The following is a 24,665-nucleotide window of genomic DNA, read 5'->3' on the forward strand; positions in this document are numbered from 1 at the left end:
TTCATTGTTGCGTCATATTGCAAAACTTTCCTAGTACCCTTTGTATAACTAAACTAAACTAAACATTAAAACTAAATCCCCATTATATACCATGTTTTTCTATACCACACGTGGAGTTTACAATGCTATGTTTTAGTACTTATGCTATTTGATTTGACATGTTTCGTGCTCTCCAGCCTTTACTATTTCCAATATTATACTGTATTAATGAGAATTCTCTAGTGTAATATATGGTATTTTCACTCTATTCTATTCTGGTTGTATATTTTATATTAGCACATGAATGCACAGTCGTTATTTCACACTGTTATACTTTTTCTTGTTTTATTTTATTTCGCTGCCCAACATGTTTTTAGTTCAGCTGTTATTTTTCAACATATAAATTGTGTATCCCTTTGTTCCTTTCTTCTCAAAAATTTCTTTAATCTATCTATACATTAAAAGAGTTTTCCTCCTAGTGATATTTATTTGAGCCAATGGGAGAAGAGGGCGAGGCAATTACGTCACTACAAATGCAATTAATTATTGACAACTGCCTCCATAATGTTCACCAACCTCATGCATGTGATTCACAGTCTAACATTTGATGTTCTACTGTAACGTTTTTTGTATATTAATGAATATTGTAATTTGTAAATATTGTAGTTTAGTATTTTGTAAATATTTTAAATATTTGTATAATTTGTAAATATTTCAGTCTTGATCTTTCAGATGCAACAATATTCCTCGTGTATTATGGAACCCGAAGCAAAAGGCCTTTTTCTAACTGACCTATGTAAACAGAGGTAAATAATTAATAGTGACATTGGCTGAAGTCCAGTACAGTAGATCCTCGTTATAACGCAGTTTGCTTTACACTGATTCGCTATAAAGCTGTTCTTATTTTATAACCCGTATCTGACTATAACGCTGTCACAAATCACTATAACGCTCTTTTGCAGATTGCATTTTTGGCATATTTAATGAAATCGTTGAAGTCGAAAGCTTGAAAATAAATAGCAAAACAACATTAAAACGTTTCCCACGCTAACCTGAGAAATTTTCTCGCACGCTAATTTAATTACAGTACACTCAGTCCTTGTATAACATGTGTTTACACTACACGAATTTGATCATACACGACTTATAAATAGGGGAACGTTATCTTATATAACACGAAGCGAATTCGCTTATGCACGATTCGCCTTTGTGTTTACAAGAAATGGCAGTCGAACGTAGAATCACCCCCGACTGAAACACATCACGATAGGAATGAGGAGAAGATTCTGAAAATGTATTTATGTTTTTTTATATAAGTGAAGGGGAAACACATTTCACCATAATAACATAAAAAGCAACACAATTCCAGCTATCGGTATAATCGCAAATGCAATTAGATCGAGTTTACTACCAGTTTATAACAGATTCCACTAGCAGAAACGCAACTGGAAATTGTTTTTATTGTTTTATGGTAGTAACCCCTAGAAATGTGCGGTGTTAATCTCTGCCTTTACGGTGTTGTTTATTCAGTTGCTACATGCGCGCAGCTTTGTTTGTGTATCAAGAGTGCCTCCTTGTTTTGTAATTGTGCTTTATTCCCTAAAAATGAGTAAAATACTTAAAATGTGTGAAAAGGAAGCGTCCTAGTGAAGACACTGCAGATTCACAGAGAAAAACAAAAGCAATATCGATAAACAGAGGCGGACTGGGTCAAAAATTCTTACCCGGGAAAATTTATAGTGGCCTCATACTATGGTTTATGGCCAAAATCACACCGGCCTCCGGCCCACGGGGTTTTCCCCGGTAAGGCTTATGGCCAGTCCGCCTCTGTTGATAGAGAAAAAATATGAAATTGTGAAACGCTTTGAGCGAAATGAAAGACTATGTGATATTGCATGTGCTACAGACCTAAATGAGGCAATGCCGAGAATTACAAAGAATGCAGAGAAAATAAAAACAACTTTCGTAGCAGGAACAACTCCAAGTGTAATTAAAATCCATTAGATTAAGACACAAAGAATTGGAAGAGATGGAACGAATGGCTGTCATCTGTTTGGATAGAAAATTAAACAATAAACAAGTCTGCTTACGATAGAAGCAAAAGCATTAGCAATATTTTATTATGTAATAGTCATAATAAAATACTTACGTATTTTATTACGATTATTTATTGTGTTTGGTAATCAATCTCGGGTTGTCGGCACCCAACCCTATTTTTCTCATAGGGCCTGTTGTTTATATTGCACGATTTTGCATTGCACGAGGGTTTCTAGGAACACAACTATCGTGCTATACGAGGACTGACTGTACAGTGACTTGTTATGTAGTTCCGAGATCAACATCTTAAAAAAATGATCAAGTATACTGCTTGTAATATTTGCGTTATATGCATTTATCCAAAGTCTAGTCATCACTCAGTATGGTATGGCCAGTTTACTCGAACACTGTATCATAATTAATGCAACCAACGCAGTTACATTTGCGAAGAGTTAATAATGGCGGATAAGAATGAAAAAGCAACGTCTGGACGCAATACAAAGACAACAAATGTAAGAAAAAGACTGCATTTGAAAATTAAATTAGACGTTTTGAAGCGAATCGATTCCAGTCAACGACAAGTGGATGTGTGCCATAATTTAGGACTGGCAAGTTTAACTGTAAGAACAATTATAAAAAATAAAGAATTAATTTTAGCAGTGGGAAAGACAGCTGTTCCACTGAAAGCAACTATGGCTAGGCCAGCTATTAGGATTGAAATGGAGACTTTAACTAATTTTATCGAAGATAAAATGCAGAATTATCCAATATCCAGAAATATCCGATGCAGAATTCAGTTAAGTTAAATAGTATTTAAAAAAAAAAAAAGAAGAGAGAGAGAGAGATTTGCCTATATGATGATCTGAAGAAAACTCACCCAAAAAAATTTTGTGGAACCATTTTTTTTTTTTTAGGGCTGGTTAAATAGATTTATTCAACCAGCCCCAGGAAGAAGCCGCAAGTGCAGATCAAGGAGCGAAACTTTCAAAAAAGAACTTGTTAAAATTATTGAAGGGTATTATTATGTGTTATACTTCTCAAGTTTCTCACAAAGATAAAGCAGGACTTTTTTTGAAAATGAATGCCTAAAAGAAGCTTCATATTGAAAGAAGAAAAAAACATGCCAGGTTTCAAAGCGGTGAAGGATCGGTTTACTTTATTGTTGGGTAGTAACAGTGCGGGGGGATTTAAAATTAAAACTCCTTTTAGTTTACCAGGAAATAGGCCAAAGTACAACCCAAAATCGACACATTTTTCATGATGAAATTCATCAATTAAATTAAATCAATTAAAATCAATTTAGATCAATTAAATTCATGATTTTAATTGGAATTTTAAGTTTAATTTTGATACACAAGTAGTTACCACATAATTATATGTGTATGCAATGCACAATATTTATATGTACAAATATTTGAATATTAAACATTTTGACCGACATCTGTGCATCTTTTCACTACTGTTTATTATTGATTAGGAAATATCCTATGGCACCGACCACAACTTACAAATACATATGTTACCTTATGGGATGTGGCACTCGCTTAGTGCAGATTGACTTGGCGCTCTGTTTTTCGGGAACGAATTATCAGTGTTAAGCAAGGGTCACCTGTATAGTATACACTAGCAGGTACTTCGATGAAAGAGAGGAAGGTGGCAATAATTGACAGGTGAAGGCACCTCCCTTTTCTGACTGCTTTGTGTTGTTGAGGAGGGAGGCTTAGCTTAGGTAGGGTGTTTATCACTCCATTCCGCTGTTTTAAAACAGGAAAAGGAGTTCTCGGCAAATGTGGGGAAAAACACCCTAGCATATCAACCTAGGAGGACAGTGGATGGGAAAAGCAGTGGCGTCTGCCAATCATTGCTTTGTTCCTGTCCATTTGTTGAAATATGGGAGTCAACTTGTCAATAGCTGCTTTCCCACTGTTTTGCTTGCCGCCATGTTGGAGGTGTACACTGTTTCGGAGTTAACCATGATATTTATTCAACCTTGAGGCCACACACTACAAATGCACAGATAAATAATTACATAGGTCATTTCCTGATTAGCTTTCAACAGGTGTATCTTTTACTTAGAAAAGATTTGACTTATTTCCTATACCTCCATTTTAGGTAGAAAAGCCTGCATGGGGTGGGCGAGCAAGGGGCGAAGCCCCCTAGTTTTTTATTAAATTCATTTTAATATATTCATCTGTATAATTACAGATGAATATATTACTATTTAGTAATATTAAAGGCTATTTAGTAATATATTACTAAATAGTCTTTACTATTTAGTTTTAAATGTCAATATTTTATCCATACTAGGATAAAATTAGATAACTAGATACTAATTACATACTAGATAACTTTGAATATTTATATTTTGTTCCAGGATTTTCTATTTAATTTTTTATGACTGTGAGCAATTCAAAAGACAGGACTCTGATTACTTACTGGTTGCTGTAGTGTCAGATGTTTGGCTAAGGGGTTATCAAAACACTACATTCATCTTTACCAGCCTTGTAGCTTCCCCTTGAATTCCTTCTATTCTTTCCCAGGAATTTCAGTTTGTGATACATCCCCGATCTACCTCGATTTGAACACCACCACAGCTCAAAATTCCACAGCAGTTCAGGGAAAAATGACAGGTTTCATTCCAACCGGAAATAATTTACGCAAAACCCTAATGAGAACTCACTGACTAAACTGTGTAACAGAATAAAAGATAAAGAGAGCTTTGGGTGAACGTAATATTTTTATTTGGATGCGCTAAATTTCATTACAAACCCACTGAATGTGAGTAATGGTAGTTAAAAATTTAGACAAAACGTGGTGCAAAGATACACACTCATCTTTGCACCAGGTTTCATTTGATTTTTTTAAATCACATTTCCAGTCTGGCTGGTGTCCACAAGAATATTATTTATCAGTCTAAACCTCTTCCCTAATTTTAATTTATAACCCCTTTATAATACTGAAATTTATAACATTGAAAATGTTATAAATTTCAATTTATTTATAACACTGAAAATTTTGAATCACTTATAACATTGAAAATTTTCCCTTCATTCATTTTACTATCCCCTCTGAATGGGGATAAAAATGAATGAAACCTAGGTGACCTGATCTATAAGGATTTTAGACCTGACTGTAGTTTAAAATCCTTAGACTTGAATCAGGTCCCCTCTAAGTGCCTGGATGCTAAACCCACATATTTGAAGTCTTTCCTCATACAGGCACCCTTCTGTAGGTCTCACCAAGTGGGGGGGCCCTGCCTTAGACCCTTTCAAGAAGCCTGATTATTTTTCTTTTTAGGTGCAATCTCCAGACTTGGAGATGATATTCCAAGTGTAATCCTTACAACAGGGTTATGACCTCTATCTCCACAAGAAAATGTATAATACAACTGATAGGACAACATGCAGATTCCTTGCTGCCTGTCTACATCGTTTGGAAAACTTCATGTCTGCCCATATCATAACTCCCTTTCTTCCTCTACTGTTTTTAATTCAACCTCACCAAGTGCATAAATTATTTTGGGGCTACATTCCCCATGTGTAAGAAAACCTTGCATTTTGCTGCATAAAAACATAGCTGCCACTTTTCTGACTATCCTTAAGCCTAACCAAGTCATAGTGAAAGAAAGAGTGCTACTTGCCAGTGATTAACCACTTTTCAATCACATCATCTGTAAATTTTTATATAAATTTCCTTTGTGGATCCCATTTGTAGAAATAAGAAACAGAGGTTCCAGAACTAATTCTTGAGGACCTTGCATCTAACGTTAGACCAATCTGAAGAGCAAGCATTAATCACAATCCTCATTCCTGACCTATAGCCACCGTGAAACCCATCTTAGAACCTTATCCATGATCTCAAAATGTTCCAACTTATATGGTAACCCTTTATGAGGGTCTGTCAAATGTTTCACTAAAATCCAAATAAACATTCCCATCAATACCTTCATGCAGTATGACTGATGTCTTTTGAGATTATGATGGGCACCATGGCAAGATCCAGTCTTCCTTACATTTGCTAACTAGGAAAGGTCTTTCCATCTCTAACGGCCAATGCAAAGTACCTGTTCAATTCATCAGTAATGTCAGCTAGGATTATCTAATACTTTTCCATACCCACTACACAAGGATGCAATCCAATTCGTTTTCTTCTTTGTATTCTATACATGAAAACCACTCCTTGTCCACGTTCTTTCTTAGTGATTTCTCATACTCATCCTTTGCTGACCTAATCATTTTTGTGGTACTATTACAGATCAATTTCTAGATGTTATAGGCTTCAGCACTTTTTTTCACTACAACTTTCCAATGTTCTTTTTCTGCTCTATTAGACTGGCCGGCTCTGTATTCATCCACTTTGATATTCCCCTCATGCTATATTTTCTTATGGTATGTATGAATTCATGATGCCTTTAAGCATAGTCTGTCATTATTGATGTCCTGCAGCTACCTCTATAATTTTAATGTATTCACTCTTACTCTGCTATCTGCCCAGTTGTCAGAGGCTATGTAGTTTCTTAAATTGTCACAGTCTCCCTCCCCTGAAATTAAAACTACTGCCTTTACCTTTAACTGCAGACTCTTTCGTCATCTTCCACAATTAACAACTGCATGATCACTTCCTGCTGATGGTTCTTCTACTGTGAGCCATATGTCATGTGGTTTGTGGGTAATGATCAGGTCTAGAATATTCTCGCCCCTAGTATTTTGCCTAACATGCTGCTCTACAAATAACAATCATCCAGTTTATTTTAAAATTTTGCACCCGCAGTGTTTCCCTCCTACTTGCCCCAACCGATAAGGTAAAAAACTGCCTTTGGGCTCAAGTTTTTCTATTAAACAATCTGATGTCATTTAAATAAAACTAATTTCATACTGCTCAGCTTCACTCACACAGCCTCTCATCACTGGGAGTGGTCTTTCATTTTGTAAAGATCGATGCAAAATACCAGTTAAATCTGTTAAAAATATCAGCTGGGATAATAAGGCATTCACACTTGCTCACCCATTCTATTTGGATGTAGAGGTTCTCAACAGACTCTTTAACATCACATCTGATGTATAGAATACCCCTCCCGACTCTTTACCAATCTCATCACCTTTGCATCCATCTAAAGCATATTCTATGCTGGCCTGGTAAGTACTAAATCTGGGTAAGCTTTTGTTGCACTCAGACTGCTTTTGATAAGAATCATGATTTTTCCCCTCAGCAGCTTCTATCTTGCATATCCTGTATGAATATGTTATACATAACATAATAAAACTCAAAACCATCATTTCTGGGTGACACTACATTTCTGTTAGCTGCATTATGGTTAAGATTAGTTGGTTGTTCTAATCAGAGTTCATATTTATTCATTCTATTGATAACACTACTGATATTGAATTTATTTAAACTTGTTTCCCTAGCATTAGCTTCCATTTGTTTGAAACATTGCTATCCTCCTCCTCAGCACATCTTGCCAATATCAGCTTTTGCAGACACGAGCAAGAACCCTTGAGATGTGTTCAAGAATTAATTTGACCTATATCACAAGATACGCATGTATCTATATCAATCCTGTCCCACCTAACTAACAGTTCCTATGAACCCCCAATTAAGGCCTACTTAAAAATACTGGCAAAAACCCTCACACTACCTTTTTCAAATTTATTCTATCTTGACAAAACAGATTTCTTCTACCTACTAGGGTGGGGCACACTGATAACCCCCCCACCAAAGCCTTACAGATTTCCTCAAGTACTGAGTTAATCAAAAGGCATTCAGCATAGAGTCCCTACCATTGTATCTGGGTTAGGTCAGAATCCATGTTGCCAACATACATATTGTTATTGTTATTATTTTTAGCAGCAACTAAGCATTAGCAACTAAGGCCATATTGCTCCAGGGATATGCGGTGGTCATTCCCTGACCTTTCTGCATCCTCCGTATTTGGTGGTTACAGGCTTGAACCTTAGTCTAATCAAGAAGCGTGTGCTACGCACTGCTGCTCTTGCCCACCTGGCTACGGAGGCACCCAACATACATATACATTCTGGCCTAACTTGTGACTTTTTTTTTTGGAATGATTACAATCTTATAAATATCATCAATTCATGTGCATTTAGTGTCTTAAATTTATTTGTGCTAATTTGAATGTAACAACAGAAAAAAATAATAAATAAATAAAATAAAGAAATGTTTGTCATTAGAAAATCTAAAAATTTGCCATTTCAAACACATTAAAAGTTACCTGCTTAGTCACACAAAAATAAAAATACCTGGATGACGAGTCTTGTTTGAATCAGGAGTTACTATGTTGAATTATGGGCACATAATTGAAAAATTCTACTTTTGGACAATTACCAGCATACCATTTTTTTTCATACCAAGTTGACAAAAGTAAGATAATCAACATGAAACTTGGTATTTCCTCCAGCTAACATGTGTCCTGCAATTAATGGATCAAGGGGTTATATGAAGTCCCTATTTTTGAAAATTAATTTTGCTTAAAATGATTTTTTCTTGAAAAAGAGAGGGAAAACTATACAGCTACAACAACACTTTTTTTTTAGGAGCATTAGCAACTAAGGCCATATTGCTCCGGGGATATACGGTGGTCATCTCCTGACCTTTCCGCATCCTCCGTATTTGGTGGTCACGGGCTCGAACCCCGGTCTGATCAAGAAGTGTGTGCTATGCACTGCTGCTCCTGCCCACCTGGCTATGGAGGTGCCTACAACAACAACACTGGATGTGATAGAAAATGTGGAAGAGCACGAAACAGATCACATCTGTAATACTTTTTCATCAAACAGAATTCAGTACTAAATCCTGATTGATGGTTGGTCCTAGGAGTTTCTATTCCTAGGACTAATTCCATTGATATTAATGAGAAAGATCACAATTTAACTTTATCAGAATGTAATCAAGGTACAAATCACACAGATTCAAATGAATATGTTTTAAAATGCTTATGAGTCAATTATGTCCTCACACCACAAATTTTACCAGATGATGACACTATTAGCAAACTGAAGAATCAAATTAGGGTACAAGGTGGTTGAGAAGATGAAAAGAAGCTGAAAGAGATGTAGAATGAAAGTGGACTATTAGTGAAGCACATCAAAGCAGCAAAAATTGTAGACTGTTCTCATAAAAATTCAGAGACCAATAATTTTTTTTTGCAAACTACGAAAATTAAATATGATTTAGAAAAATACTTCTGGTCAAGAAAGAAAAAACAACAAGGATTACTTTAGTTAGATAATACAATATTATGAAATATGTAAAATACAAATAATGTGTTTTTTTATACATTTATGTATATAAAGAGTTTCACTTACATACCTATGTAAGTGAAATACAGCATATAGTGAAAGGTCATAACTAATTTGATATGTAAGGAGGTATATATTTTACATCAGTTGAATGTATGCTTTCATATATCGGTTAAATTTCATTAAGTTTCTATATAATTTTAAAAAATGTCAGCTTTGGTTATAATGCTGAGAATACTGGAGACTTCTGAATGACATTATAACAAAGTTTAACTGTGTAGGCTAAAATCCACTAAGCTTTACTATATATTTTACTATATATTTTTATTTTAGAAGAAAAGTTTCATCCTAAATTATTAGAAATATACCCTCCCAAATGACATCTTCATTTGGGAGGTGATGATGAAAGGAAAATGCTAATGCCATAGTTATTTAAGTGTTCCTTACACTATTTAGAAAAAGTGGGATTCCAAATAGTAAGTTTATATTTTTTATTTATTTTTTTTTTTAAATCTGTGAAAGCAATTAGTTTATATATATAAAAAAAAAAATTTCAAATTAAATTTTTTTTGTGAAGTGACAGTCAAATCAAAACCAAATGTTACTATCACCACTGCTGACAAGAAATAAAATCATCTACTGTCAAATTTTGCAAATAAAAATTCTTGCAAAAATCAAATACCAGTAAACACGAACATATATTGAAAATGGTTCAGATTAAACATACCTTTCTGATTCTCCATAATCTTCATCACTGTCTTCTGAGCTATCTGAAGAATCCAAGTTCATTTTAAGTGAATGCTTTCCTCTTGATGAGTCCACTAATTCTCCCGAATGAGAACTGGAAGGACCTTTTTCCTCAGTGGATTCACTACATGTAACAGTAGTACATTCTTTCTGTGTCACTTCACTTGCTTCACCATCCCCTTTCTCATTTTTATGTGAATCTTCCTTTTGCAGACTACTATTACACTTCTTATTTTTTACACTTTGAGTTTTTTTATGTGATAAATCAGAATCATCTACTGTTGAATCACAAGTTTGTTTTTCACTATCATCCGAACTGTTCTCACCATTCATTAGTCTTTCTGATTTATCATCATCACAAGATGTGGCTTCACAATCTTCATCATCACTTGAACTATCACCCATGGCATCCCTTTTGGCACGCAGCATTGGTGACCTGGGCTTCTCGTTATGAAAATGTTTTAAATGTGGAGCTACCTTTAGTGGTACTGATTCTTCTTGATAACGAGCTAAAAGTTCATCCAACGGCATCTTAGCCTCTTGATTAAGAAGTTCATTATCTTCATCTTCTGAAAATAATTTAATCACTATTATAAGTCTCATATAATAAATTCTGCTTTAAATTTTCTGTTGCACCTCATATACTACTCTCTCTCTCTCTCTCTCTCTCTCTCTCTCATACCACAGAGTTAGCCAATTTATTGAAAATCTCAGGAAATTTAGTAGATACAGCAAAAATGTGATTAAAACATTTCTTCAGGAGTGGAAGTTTTGCATCAAGTTTTGCATCAAGTTTTGCATCTTATTTCAAGGAAAGCTTTAAATGGGAGCTACATACAATAAAATATATGGCTGCCTATCTCATTTAATTAAAAAAAAAAAAAAAAGTTTTATCATTATCAAAATATGAATATACAAGTACAGTGTACAAAGCATAACAATAATGACTAAATGGAATTAAGAGGATTACAGTATATCACACAGTACATCTTAAAATTGCCCCTCACCAGTATATAGCAATATCCAATGTCATGTGCAAGTTTTACAATTACTTTGTGGAACATAAATTCTCACAATTTATATCCAAGCAAAGATGCAAATTTCTTATAAAATCTGTAAAGATTTTATAAGAAAGCACCATATAAATTTATGCTCCATATTTCATGGACTTTATGACAACAGACTCATCTCTTAAAGAAAAGGTGACAGTATGGTACTGTAGAGATAATTTACTCTAATCCATTTTCTGACAACACTCATGTCCAAGCTTTTTTTTTTTTTTTTTTTAAGAAATAGGCAAATCCAGCAAAAAAAAAACAGCAGCAAGTTTGAACATTCCAACATATTTTCAGCATCAATTTTTTAAGGCACTTTTGGTCATTTTTACCACAGATGAAGATCAAAAATGGATCATAACGTGCATTTTTAAATATAAACCCATATGCCAAAAAGTGTTTTCTTTCTACACACAGGACATCCAGAACTCATTGCAAAGGGTGAGGATTTCACCTCAGAGTCCCAAAAATTTCTAACACACTCTAACAACTTTGAAAAGTCAGTGCTCAGTATAACACACAGTTGTTGTAGGATTAAGGCATATCTGCACCATTAAATTAATTTATAATATGGAGAAGTACATTAGGTCACAGGGCTGTTGTGTACAAGATTAGCAATAGAATTAATGTTTATGAGTCCATAAAGCATTAGGTGGACATAAAGAATTTACTGACCTCTAAAATTTTAGGTTGTAGCACAACAAACAACGACAACACAGCAACTTTCATCAATTTGTATTTGATCAAAAAAGAATTCAAAGACATTAGTTAATGTGCTCATTTGTGCACATTATCTTCAAGTATCCTGAATAAAATATATTAATAATTTCAAACAGTAAGTATGGATATTCACAGTTTGGGGTGCATCTGTGTATTTATTCTACATCTGCCCTTAAGTTGCTTAAAAGCAAAGCAAGTAGTTCGGAGGTCTGTGGTACTTCAAAACCTAAATACAGGTAATTACTGCTTGAATAAAAGATGATGATGTTAAAGAAACTCAACAGTGGGACTTTGGCATGGTGACTATATGACACTTTTGGAATTAGTTCATCAAGGTGAACTATTATGTAGCAGCAGGGTAAACTTAAAATTGTTCCTACAGCACTTTTGTTTTTAAAATTTTCCAATCATCAAATGTTTTAACTTTTTCAGGTTCCATCTCAATTTGTAAAAATCAAAACAGGCAATCTTTACATGAATGTGTAGAAACAAAGAAAGGAGAGACAGCTATCTCTGGTTGTAACTGTTTGGGAATCAAAATTGCCTTTTGTTATCAAATTTCTGCTGGAAAATAACAGAATGGGAAACAGAGCTTAACTATTGCAATCCCCCCCCACCACCACCACCAAAACTGCCAACCTATGCTTCTTTCCAATGCTTGTGACTATGGCAAACAATCTTTTCAAGGTTTTGTCCAAGAGCAGACACATTTTCATCTGCATTTAAAATATCATGGTTCATACACCTTCAGGTGAGGCAGAGATTCTTTCCAGTGGTCAAGGCTTGACATAGCCGAGAGTGCAGGAGCACACACTCTTTGAGTGGATCGGGGTTCAAGCCCGTGACTGCTAAATATGATTAACATTTGTATTGATTGATTTATTGTAAACTCCACTGACCTGGTGGTTGTGCCGGAGTACAAACAATATTTTCTGGTTCATTCATGAATGTACCAGAAAATATTGGAGAAGTACATTAGGCCAGAGAAGCCAATAGTTTAATCATATCCTTTTTGTAAGAAATATTATTTCAATCTAAAATTAGTTAGGTTCGTGCTCAGCACAATGAGTTGCTTTTTTTTCTTACAAAATACTCATAGATAGAGCATTTTCTGTTTTTGCAGGAATCAATACACTAATTCAGTGGTTCCCAAGCTGTGCTATGTGGATCCCAAGGGATTCACAAACAGTTCCCATGGATAATTTGAAGTTTACTTATTTTTTAAAACAAAATCTAAATATTGTTACGGACTGGATGTCACATCCGACATGAGAAATTCGGTTGTTTACAATCACTCGCACTTTAAAGGACTCTGTGAGAAGAAAAAAACAACACAATTCTTCACACTAGTAGCCTATGAGGTACGATTGACTGTATACTCAAGAAATAGTGATGGATTATTCAATTATTTTTTGTGTCAGTCAGGAAAGGGTAGAATGTAAACATATAATAAATCATTTCTGAGATATAAATTTTTAATTTTGGATACCTATCATCTGGACACCCCATATTTAAGTGAGCTAGAATGTGAGGATCTGTGGTTATTTTTCGAAGCTAAAAGAGATCCGCAAGCAAAAAAGCTTGGGAAATACTGCACTAATTCATTTTCTAGTTCAATGTAGCAACCATTTCATATTCTTTTCCACTTTTGCTCCTGCCTTAACCTTCTCTAGTTTATAAAAATTAGAACTTGACATCAGCCTGTTTTGAAACTATTTCCCATATGATGTTACTGCTGTTGAAACCATCTCAATGCAATTTTTGGCTCTTTTCCATCACTTATAGGCAAAAACTTGTAGAACAACACTGACATGGAATTCTGTCAATGGGGAGAGAAGATTTCAAATTGCTCTTCAGGTATGTTTTTGAATTGAAACATTATATCTAAAATGCAAGTAAAATTTAAAATCTAGGAAAATACGGGATTTTAGTTCTAGAGCAGTTGACCATAAAAAATGTACTTTAAAAGAAAAAGGAAACATTTAAACAGGATAACCTTAATTAGGATTAAATAACTATTTTTTAATAATAAAAATTAAACCTTAATTGGGATTCAAGAAAAGCAAACATAAATGGATATAAAGATAAAATCAAAAACTTTTATGATATGGCTAGATGAAATAAACATTAAAACTTCATACTATGATTTTTTAGTGTTTCTCACCAACCATTGAAGTAAAAACCGAGAGACGAAAAAACCAAATTCTTAAAATTTTAATATTTACAATAAATTTATTTACAAACAAAACAAAATACCATATTACTGATGAAAGCAATTTTAAAATAAGACAACTGTGATATACAGTAAATATACAAGGTGATAATACAAATACCGAATTTAAAATACAATAAAATATACTTGGTTTTGTTTGTAAATAAATTTATTGTAAATATTAAAATTTTAAGAATTTCGTTTTTTCGTCTTTTGGTTTTTACTTCAATGGTTTGTGAGAAACACTAAAAAATCATAGTATGAATATACCCAACCCCAGAGGCCTATTTGAAGAATTAAAACTTCATTAAACATATTCAATGGACATCTTTAAATATCAATCATTCATGTCAGGCTGTTGTTGGAAACATCTTAAAATCTCTGTACTGTTTCCCACTGCACACAGATGCTTTGAGGAGTTTTTAAAACAGAGTATTCCACCAAAATGAAACACCAAAGTAACCATGTTTTGCATTAGTAAAACATTTATGCAAAACAGCAGGATTTCAATTGCCATAACTGTGAAAATTTTTCCAATTTCCTAACCACTTCATTAAATAATCAAAGCTAAGTTTTCATCATGTTTAACGAATAATATTCTGCAACCTGGAAATAATTAATAGAAAGGTTATCATTTTTTACATGCTAAAATTTATTTAATAGTTATTTCGTTGTTTCCTTACCTGAATCAGAAGTGTCGCTTAAATCTGCTAAATGTTTTAGCTCATTTATTACTTTTGGCTCTGTCAGAGTAGCATCAAACTCAAGAAAAGCATCTTCTAATGCCTGTGGAATATTACCTTTCTTGTATTCAGCCACATTAAGAAGAAAGTCCGGAAAATGAAGAGAACAATATTTTGCAACCTCAGCACCTACAAACAAATATTGAGAATTTGGCTCATCTTACTTATCCAAATAAAGCTTGAAAAATATAAATAAAAATATTAATGCTGTTTAATATAAATATTTTAATATGTTATACAGATTATCTTTATCAAAATACTTGAAACGAAAGCACTTCATTTGTGTAAAGTTTAGAATCTATTAGTATTAGCCACATATTACAAGGATGCTTTAGGTATTTGCTGCACCAGCAAAAAATATATATATAAATAAAAAGGAAAATAATTAATTAAAACCAAATATGCCCATTTGACTCCCTCCTCATGTAGGTGTGAAGAGGGAGTCATTTCTTTAAGCTGTCAGCCTCAATTGCTCATGAAGGTAAGCTACTAATTATTACTAACAGAAATAATTTCTTGCAGATATTTTACCCTCTGCTCCTTCTGTGATTGTGATTTTGCCACTACACAAACTTAGTGTATTTTGCTGTTTTTATCATAGTATAACAGCAAGACCACAATTAACAAAGAAGCTGAGAAAAGGTGAAAGTTAAAATAAAGCAGGTACTGATTTGACAATATGCACAGCAAAAAAGGAAGATGGCATTCACAGTGACAATAATCATTCAGCATGTTCCAATTTCCCATCCCCAAAGGTGCAATTGTTGGGCATCAGCCATTGTTTTTATATGGATGATAGTGTTTTGCACCATCCTTCATGACAGGTTGTGATACATAAAGATTCACAAAAATGAATACCCTAATATCTGTAAGAAACAATTGTAATAGGATTGAGTCTGCTGCAATTGATGAATTATACAACTGAAAGGAAGATAATTTTGAATTGCACTGTGAACGTAGATGAGGCAGAGCAGAAGTACTATGAAACAGAGGACAAGCAAAACAGTAAGCTGTGGAAGTATGTGGCTACTAAGGTGAACATAAAGTATTTCAAAATGCCCTGGAATAATCATGCAAGGTTTTTACTTGCAGGCTCTGGTGTTGTGCCAAGGTGGTAGATGACTTTCATCAACCGGTGAAATACCACCACTTTGCTTATTGGAGGCTTGAAGTGATGAAACCCATGCTTAGTCTCTAGAGCAAAGTTTCCGGCATCCCCCTCCCCTCATACTTCTGCTTCAACCCATTCACGGTACTAAGTACTATAGGTTTTGATACCTTTCGTGTTTGGGGTTTTCATAAAAAAAAAAAAAAAAAAAAAAAATTCATGAAAAAGTCAAACTGGTTTAATATTCAAACAACTTCCAAAGTGATCTGCAATATGCCAACAAAAGCAAAAAAAAAAAAAATCCTGATGCTTGATTGAAGGTGATACATGAATTCTGTTACAGGACAATGTGTAACCACAGACAACACAAGTGTACTGTAACATCCTTCGAGTACAGGGGTGGGCAACCTCTGGCCCTCGAACATGCGTAATCCGGCCCATTGTTGTTTTCAAAATATATATAGTAAACAGCCCACTGAAGAATATATATCATGAAATTATGTTTATTGTAATTTTTATTAGATTTGCTGTTATTAAATTGTTTTTAACATTTTGATTGTGTGACATCTAATGATTCATTTGAATTTGTGCCATATATCACGATTCGAATAAGCAGCAGTGTTGCCAAACGGTAAGCATGCATAGCTTCTGGTAACACCGGTTACCAGAAATCGATCCTGGACTCTCAGCTCTGCAGAATGTGACTGCAGTCAAACATCGAAATGCATACCCTTGTGCATTTCAATGCCAAATATCAGTGAATAGTCGACTAAAAGTAAATAATTTGGAGGGATTTGTCATTTTATTTTTATGTAGGTATTTGTTGAAACATATCGCAATGCATAATTGAAAATCTAAGATTATTAAGGTTTTATAAAATCTTTTAAATTATAATAATTTTGGATTTAATTTTTTTATAATTGTATTTTTGTAATTTGATCTTGAATAAAATTAATTATATGTATGCATATGTATAAATATTATACATATGTATGCATATGTATAAATATTATACATATGTATGCATATGTATTAAGGTTTTATAAAATCTTTTAAATTATAATAATTTTGGATTTAATTTTTTTATAATTGTATTTTTGTAATTTGATCTTGAATAAAATTAATTATATGTATGCATATGTATAAATATTACAATAAATAACATAAAACTGTTTATGGAAATTTTTTCATTATACACCTGGGTTTCCCAAACTTTTTCAAGTGCGGGCTGGTGTTTGCAGATTTTTTTTTTTTTTTTTTTTTCATGGCTTACCTATAGCTATAAATTAATGTATTTTCAATAATTATACTCATAGGTTCAGGAAATAATGTCACTACCATTAGGACATTCAACATACCAGTAATAATGCAATTAGGTATTCATTAACATCAGTAAATATAAATAAAAGATAGGTAATTCATTTCTTTGTTTATTATCAAAAGTTTATATAAAATTAACATATTTTTGAGTCTTTTTGGGCAAATAAATATTTATTTAATGAGTATTTTTTAGTATAACTGGGTATTTGTTATTTTATTACATTTTCATTTATTCCGGAAATTTTCTCATAGTTTTAGGTAGGTATATTTCAAATAAGTTGTTCGTGGAGTGGTATTTTCTTTTCACGGACCAGTACCAGGCCACAGACCACACTCTGAGAAACACTGTTATACACAATTTTAATATTCCTAAAAATCATAGAAAGCTAAAAAAATTTGTCCCGAGTGTACTTCACATGCATTTTATTTGGCCCGTCATTTAAAAAGGTTGCCCACCCCTGCTCTAGTAGCTTGGCTAGGAAATGCTCAACCATCTTTTGTATATGGTTATTAGTTGAGATGTGGTGATTTGCAAACCCCATATTTTCAGGATATTGAGACATGATCACCAGAATGCTAATTCCAAACTAATAATGATGAGGAGATTGTTCTATACTGGTGCCAACCATCATATGACATTTGAAGACAGAGTAGAAAAAATTTGGTCTGCAAATGGGATGGGTGCCCAAAGTGGTACAGAGATTATTTAGGGAAATAATGTCTTAGGTCAGTATGAAAATAAATCTTGTTTTTTTTTTTTGTTTTTTTTATTCACTCACATACCTTTTAAAAATTCTGATTATGCAAGAGCTTAATACATTAATCACCATAATGCTAAAAAAACAGATTCCAGGGGAGATATCTTTTTTTTTTTTTTTTTTCAAAATATAATTACACCATGAATGACATACCATGCCAAACACACCATGATCGATACCAAATATACCATTACTAATGCTTAAAAAAACAAAAACCCAAATGCTGTAATATATTAATTACTATCAAAACAACTGTTTCAATAGTTTTAAAAGATTCAAGGCATAGCTTTCAAAACTATAGCATACCACTGATTAGGAAATGAGAAAGATTTTAATGCTAAGCAATATGACTATTAAAGAGTTACAGCAGCATCTCCCAACCATTTCTTTGCAAACTTCTAAAAAGGTTCATGTGAATCTTCTGTAGAACCAATAAAATGAAAAAAAATCATCATTACCAAATTTTTCTGTATAAAAATTTGGTAATGGTGATTTGTTTTCATTTCATTGGTTTTACAGTTATTACTATTTTAGTTGCTTTCTAACTGATTAAAATATTTTGTGAAAGGAAACAAATTATTATTATGTCTTAGGAATTACATTTTAATAGATACCTAACTAAAAACTGATTATAACACAGGATTTTACTGGAAACAGGGTCTGTACTATGAAAAATACCTGAAACCTTTTCAGGACCACTTTGTTCCAAATCTTCAGGGCATAGGACTAAATATGGAAGAAACATTTTCCAACAAGATGAAGCAAGACACAAATACGGTTCTTTTTTTTTGTGAAAGAACAATTTAATGAGTGTCATCTCAAATTAACATACTGGGTGATATGGGACTGGATGGTCATGGCCAACATACTCAGCAGATCTAGCTTATTTCACAGGAAGCAAGCTGATTATGTGTTACAGAAATAGTTTTATAAACATTCAAAGAGTTATTTTACTTTAAAACTATTATTACTATTATTGAAAACCACATGGTTAGAGGCTATCTAACCATGAGATGTTCATATCTCCTAAGCTAATCTTGTGGTGGAAGCCAACTGGTAACACACCTCCTTGCCTCACATGGTGTAACCTAACAGAAGACATAATATAGTTAGGGAAGGGAAATATCATAACAATCCTAACAGAAGACAGCCAACTGCATGGCTAGTGAATGAATAAGGATGTAGTGTAACCTAACAGAAGACAGCCAACTGCATGGCTAGTGAATGAATAAGGATGTAGTGTAACCTAACAGAAGACATGATGTAACCTAACAGAAGACATAATATAGTTAGGGAAGGGAAATATCATAACAATCCTAACAGAAGACAGCCAACTGCATGGCTAGTGAATGAATAAGGATGTAGTGCTGATACAGATAAGCCAACCAAATAGGATTAAAGTATGGCACCTTTTCACTAGAAGAGAGAGAGAGAAAAAAAAAAAAAAAAAAAGCAATCAAGAAACATACCAATAAGGACATCATCTGGGTCAAAAAAGGTAGCTGCTATGGTTGTCAAGGAAGCAGGATATAATAGAAAATGCCCCATTAAAAACCATCAGTGAAAGATCTAGCCGATCTAATTATTCCAGAGAATTAAGAGAACTACATCAATGATATTCAGATTGTATCACTAAATAGATAAATGAGATTGTATTATTAAATTTTGAAACTAGCAAAGTTTGAACAGTCTGGTTCTGTGACAGACAAGAAGTGTGTTGTTGTCAGAAAGAAGTCTGAAGATACCTGTGAAAATACTGCCCACATACAGTATGTGAGACTGCTGCAACAACTGAGTTGAAAACAATCATTCACTTTAAGCATTGTATAAGAAGACTTAAAACTCAAAATCAAAACTCAATCATAAAAAAATTAAATTACTTACGAAATGCAGTTGCAATCCCTGACCAACAATGACAGAGAATGGCAATTCACCTGTTGTGATTAATTTCTTCAATATTTGGAAAACTAAGCCACAGTTATTCACCACATACAAATAGGTCCTTCAGGTTGTCACAGACATTCTCTCAGATATGCCAGACAAGCTGTACTTGCTACCTGGGAGTGTAAAACGCTAATGGAACTGATATTTGTGTGACACTCAAGTCAAGTGGACCCAATTTCGGCGAAGTCCGGACGGCCTGTGACAGCCAAATCCTCCACTTGCACCTTCACGATGGTGGGACTGTTAGTAATTTTGGGTATAACCTCCATGAACAAGTATATGGTGAGTACCAGGTGTGAACCAACGTAAGCAGGGGTCGAGGTGTGGCGCCCACACCACATGGAGAAATGCCGCCCCTCAATGTTACCAGGCAGTACTAGGTGGTAGATGACTCTCATCAACCAGTGAAATACCACCACTTTGCTTATTGGAGGCTTGAAGTGGTGGAACCCATGTTTAGTCTCTAGAGCTAAGTTCCGGTCAACCCTTCCCCTACCTCTTCCATCATGCACTATGATTGATGACTTTTGAGGTTACGATGAAAGTTGTGGCGAGATTCAATATTCCTTACATTTCGAGGGTACAGCTCTAAAATGGTGTTCGCAGACCGGCCACTAGTTAGTACACCGGACCGAACCTATTGGTAACTCTCTAGGAGGCTTCCAGATCAGCTAGTGTATAATCTTGCTACCTCTACTCTGCCAGATAGTGACTGGAGGGAGTCTGAGTAGTGTGTATGCGGGAGCATTGTCGAGGCCACGCTATGTCAAGGATCTGGGTATGTTCTTAACACGTGTACGCCATATCCAAAAATTTCATTACTTCATACAGCATGTCCCTCCCACTTTTTCTTACTATTGAATACACCATGAATTGTCAAACTAATAGAGCAAGCTTATCGCGAAAAGATCTAAACCTCCCAAGCACTTCCTAATTCATTTCACAAATATACGTGGTCTCAATTCTAATCTTAATGATGTCCATTTCCACTTGCAGTCTGCCAAACCCCATGTACTTTTTCTGACAGAATCTCAGTTATCGGTTGATTCAACTACTGCTCATCTCAGATGCCCAAACTATTCGCTGTATGATTCCTTTCGCCTCAAAGGTGGTACTTGTGCATATGTCCGTTCTGATATTCCCTGTCAGAGACTTGGCAATTTGGAATCTCCTCTCTTTGATCTTCTCCGGCTTAAAATCTCTCTACCTCATTGTGTCAAATTCATCTGTTGTCTCTACTATTCTCCCAACTCCACTAATCACTTGGAGCTCTTTGACTTCCTCTCTTTGCAATTTGACTTCCTCTCTTTGCAACTTGACTTTCTCCAGTCCAACTTTCCTAACAGTGAGGTAATTTTCCTTGGCAATTTTAATGTTCACAACTCCAGTTGGCTTCCGTTTTCTAGTCACACCGACCCAGCAGGTCGAGATGCTGAGGCTTTTGCAATTACTAATGACCTAGCACAGATTGTTCATTTACCTACAAGAATACCAGACAATCCTAATCATACAGCCAATACGCTTGATCTTTTTCTCACAAACAACCCTTCTAAGTACACGGTCGAAGTGAGAGGTCCTTTAGGCGCTTCAGATCACAACTTGGTGATTGTCTCTTCTCCAATGGAACCTTTATCTTATAGCTATTCCCAACCTCGTGTTGTTTGGCAATACAAGAATGCAAAATGGGATGATCTGCGAGACTTCTTTTCTTCTTTTTCTTGGTCGGATTACTGTTTCAAAACTTCCGATGTCAACGTTTGCTCAGATCGTGTCAGTGAAATTATTCGTGAAGGAATGGAATCCTTTATCCCAAACTCCACTTTAAAATCTCGTCCTTTATCTAAACCTTGGTTTTCCAATAAATGTGATAAGGCTGTTCAAGAGAAGAATGTTGCATATCATAATTGGCTTGTTTCTAATTCTTCAGTTTCATTTTCTGCCTACACCAAAGCTTGCAACAATTTTAAAGCAATTATTAATCAGTCAAAACTAGAGCTTGAACAGGCTAAGAGTAGAAAACTTGCTTCTTGCCCTAATGGTAGCCGAGCATTCTGGTCTCTTGCCAAAGCTATTGGCCACAACTTTTGCCCATCTCTGCTCCCACCTCTGTCCAAACCAGATGGATCTGTTGTCACTTCAGCCAAGGATAAAGCTGACCTGCTTGCATCCCATGTTTCTTCCAGCTCATGTATTAATGATCTTGGCAAAATACCTCCCACCATTCCCAACATGCTCCATTCAATGCCTCTTGTGGTCTTCCGTCAAAAGGATATCAGAAGGATTTTGATGAATCTTGATGCTAAGAAAGCTCCAGGTCCTGATGGTATTTCTCCACTTGTTCCGAAAACCTGTGCTCCTGAACTTACTCCTATTCTTTGCCGCCTTTTTTCACTTTCTTATTCCAAAGGTGTTTTCCCTTCTGCTTGGAAATTTGCTCATATCCAGCCAGTTCCTAAAAAGGGTGACAAATCCCTCCCATCCAATTATCGTCCCATTGCAATTACTTCTACTCTTTCTAAAGTAATGGAGAAATCAATTATCCGCCAACTCTTAAACTACCTAGAAACCATCCATCTGATCAATGATCGCCAGTATGTATTCCGTCAGTGTCGATCCACTGGTGATATTCTGGCTTATGTTACCCATTTATGGACTAATTCAATGGAAAGGTTCGGTGAAACACAAGTATTTGCTCTTGACATCTCAAAGGTTTTTGATCGTGTTTGGCATAAAAGGTCTTCTAAACAAGCTTCCATCTTATGGTTTGCCAACTGTTTTTAGTAATTGGTTATCCAGTTTTCTCTCTGATCGCTCACTGAGGATGATGGTAGATGGCTCTCTGTCTTCTAACTTCTCCACTAATGCTGGTGTCCCCCAAGGTTCAGTTCTTTCCCCCACTCGTTTCTTCTTGTATATTAATCACCTTCTTCCATTGACTGGAAATCCTATCCATAGTTTTGCCTATGATAGCACATTGCATTCCACTTTCCATTTTGAGAAATCTTGTCCTGCTCAATCAGCTTCAACTTCTCGAAAATCTGCTGCCAATTCCTTAAATGGCGATCTTCAGGTAATTCTCCAGTGGGGCAAAGACAACTTAGTTGATTTCAATCCTTCTAAAACTCAGTCTTGTCTTATATCTCACAAAAAGTATTCTTCTGCTCCTATGCTTATCTTTAGTGACACTCCGATTTCTAGGCAAAATGATATATCTCTTTTGGGGATTACCCTGACTTCTAATCTCTCTTGGCACAAGCACATTACAAATATTGCTTCCTCTGCATCTAAAAAACTTGGTTTTGTCTTTCGCTCTCGGTGTTACTTTTCTTTCAAACAGCTGCTCACTCTGTATAAATCGCAAATCCGCCCAGCCATGGAATATTGCCTCCAAACCTCTCTCAGGCTTCTTGATTCCATTCAGAAGAGGGCAGTTAGGTTAATTAAAGATTCTTCGCTAACAGTCTCTCCACTCGCTTTCTCATAGACGTACTGTTTCTGCAGCATGCCTATTCTACAGATACTTCCATGGGCACTGTTCATCTGAATTGGCTTCTATAATGCCCACTCTCTCTTTCAAAACAGTCCGAACATGTGCCGTCACCAGCCAACATCCATTTACTGTCTAACTTTAAACTCACAGAACCAACTTTTCATCTTCCTCGTTTATTCATTCAACTGCTGTTTTCTGAACAACCTTCCTTCATACGTATTTCCTGAAAATTACAATCTACAGAAGTTCAAGTCCAATGTCAACAAATATATTCTTTCGTCTTCTCAACCTCCAACTGAAGCACGGTACTAAGTACTATAGGTTCTAATACCTCTCGTGTTTGGGGTTCACAAAAAAAAAAAAAAAAAAAAAATTCACTGATGATTTGTATGTAGTGAATAACGTCTACCTTTGATGCCATGTCAAAAAACAGAGATGCCTTTGCATAGTAAAAATACAATGAAATTGTGGTATGCAATTTCATCAGCTGGATTCATGAAGTCCCATGTTCAGCTGTGTTATCCTGTCTTCCTACACAATACAGTTAATGAAGAAAAATACATGAAACTTTTTCAGGATCACTTTGTTCCAAATCTTCAGGGCATAGGACTAAATATGGAAGAAACATTTTCCAACAAGATGAAGCAAGACACAAATATGGTTTTTTTTTTTTTGTGAAAGAACATTTTAATGAGTGTCATCTCAAATTAACATACTGGGTGATATGGGACTGGATGGTCATGGTCATCATACTTTTTCAGGAAGCAAGCTGATTATTTCCTATGGAGATTCCCCAAGAATTATTACAGAAACAATATCCATATACCATTAAAGAAATGAAAGGTGAAACAAGAGCCACTGTGGATGGTATCTCAGAAGAAACACTAGCTGCATTTCAAATGACATTTGTAGGCTTGGGTGCACAGGGATCATATACTGAATATGGTATAATAAACCAAATTCAGTATGATCCCTGTATAATAAACTCCCATATCTTAAATTAAATGTTTAATGACACCAAACTTGGTAATGTCAGTGGAATACATCAAAAAATGTATGCATCCAAAAATGTTACATTTCTATTGATGACCTCGAATTTATGTAATAAAATTTAATGTATATTATAAAATTAACTACTCTCAGGTAAATATTTTACTTTATATTAGTCATCACAAAATATTTTACAAAAATTTAAGTAATGAATAACTACAAGATAACCCAAAAATAATACACCACAATCACTATTAAATTTATTATATATACAGTCAAACCTCTATATAATGAAATTGATCA

The 24,665-nt window shown here is 34.6% G+C and overlaps 1 protein-coding gene across 2 annotated transcripts in view; it reads right to left on the bottom strand.

Moving 5' to 3' along the window:
- LOC150087472 (putative protein phosphatase CG10417) overlaps positions 1-24,665 on the bottom strand; it is a 143,286-nt gene that overhangs the window by 61,983 nt on the left and 56,638 nt on the right. The window contains exons 3-4 of one of the 2 annotated variants that reach the window (XM_090371205.1): positions 14,693-14,881; positions 10,003-10,588 (exon numbers count right to left, since the gene is read on the bottom strand). In XM_090371205.1, the coding sequence (XP_090227331.1) occupies positions 10,003-10,588; positions 14,693-14,881 (775 nt within the window). Of the gene's footprint in view, positions 1-10,002; positions 10,592-14,692; positions 14,882-24,665 lie in introns of both variants that reach the window. The other variant, XM_090371204.1, reaches the window with a different exon arrangement.

This window comes from Mastigoproctus giganteus, chromosome 4, assembly GCF_048544385.1.
Source record: "Mastigoproctus giganteus isolate SK-2022 chromosome 4, ASM4854438v1, whole genome shotgun sequence".
Classification (NCBI taxonomy): Eukaryota; Metazoa; Arthropoda; class Arachnida; order Uropygi; family Thelyphonidae; genus Mastigoproctus; species Mastigoproctus giganteus.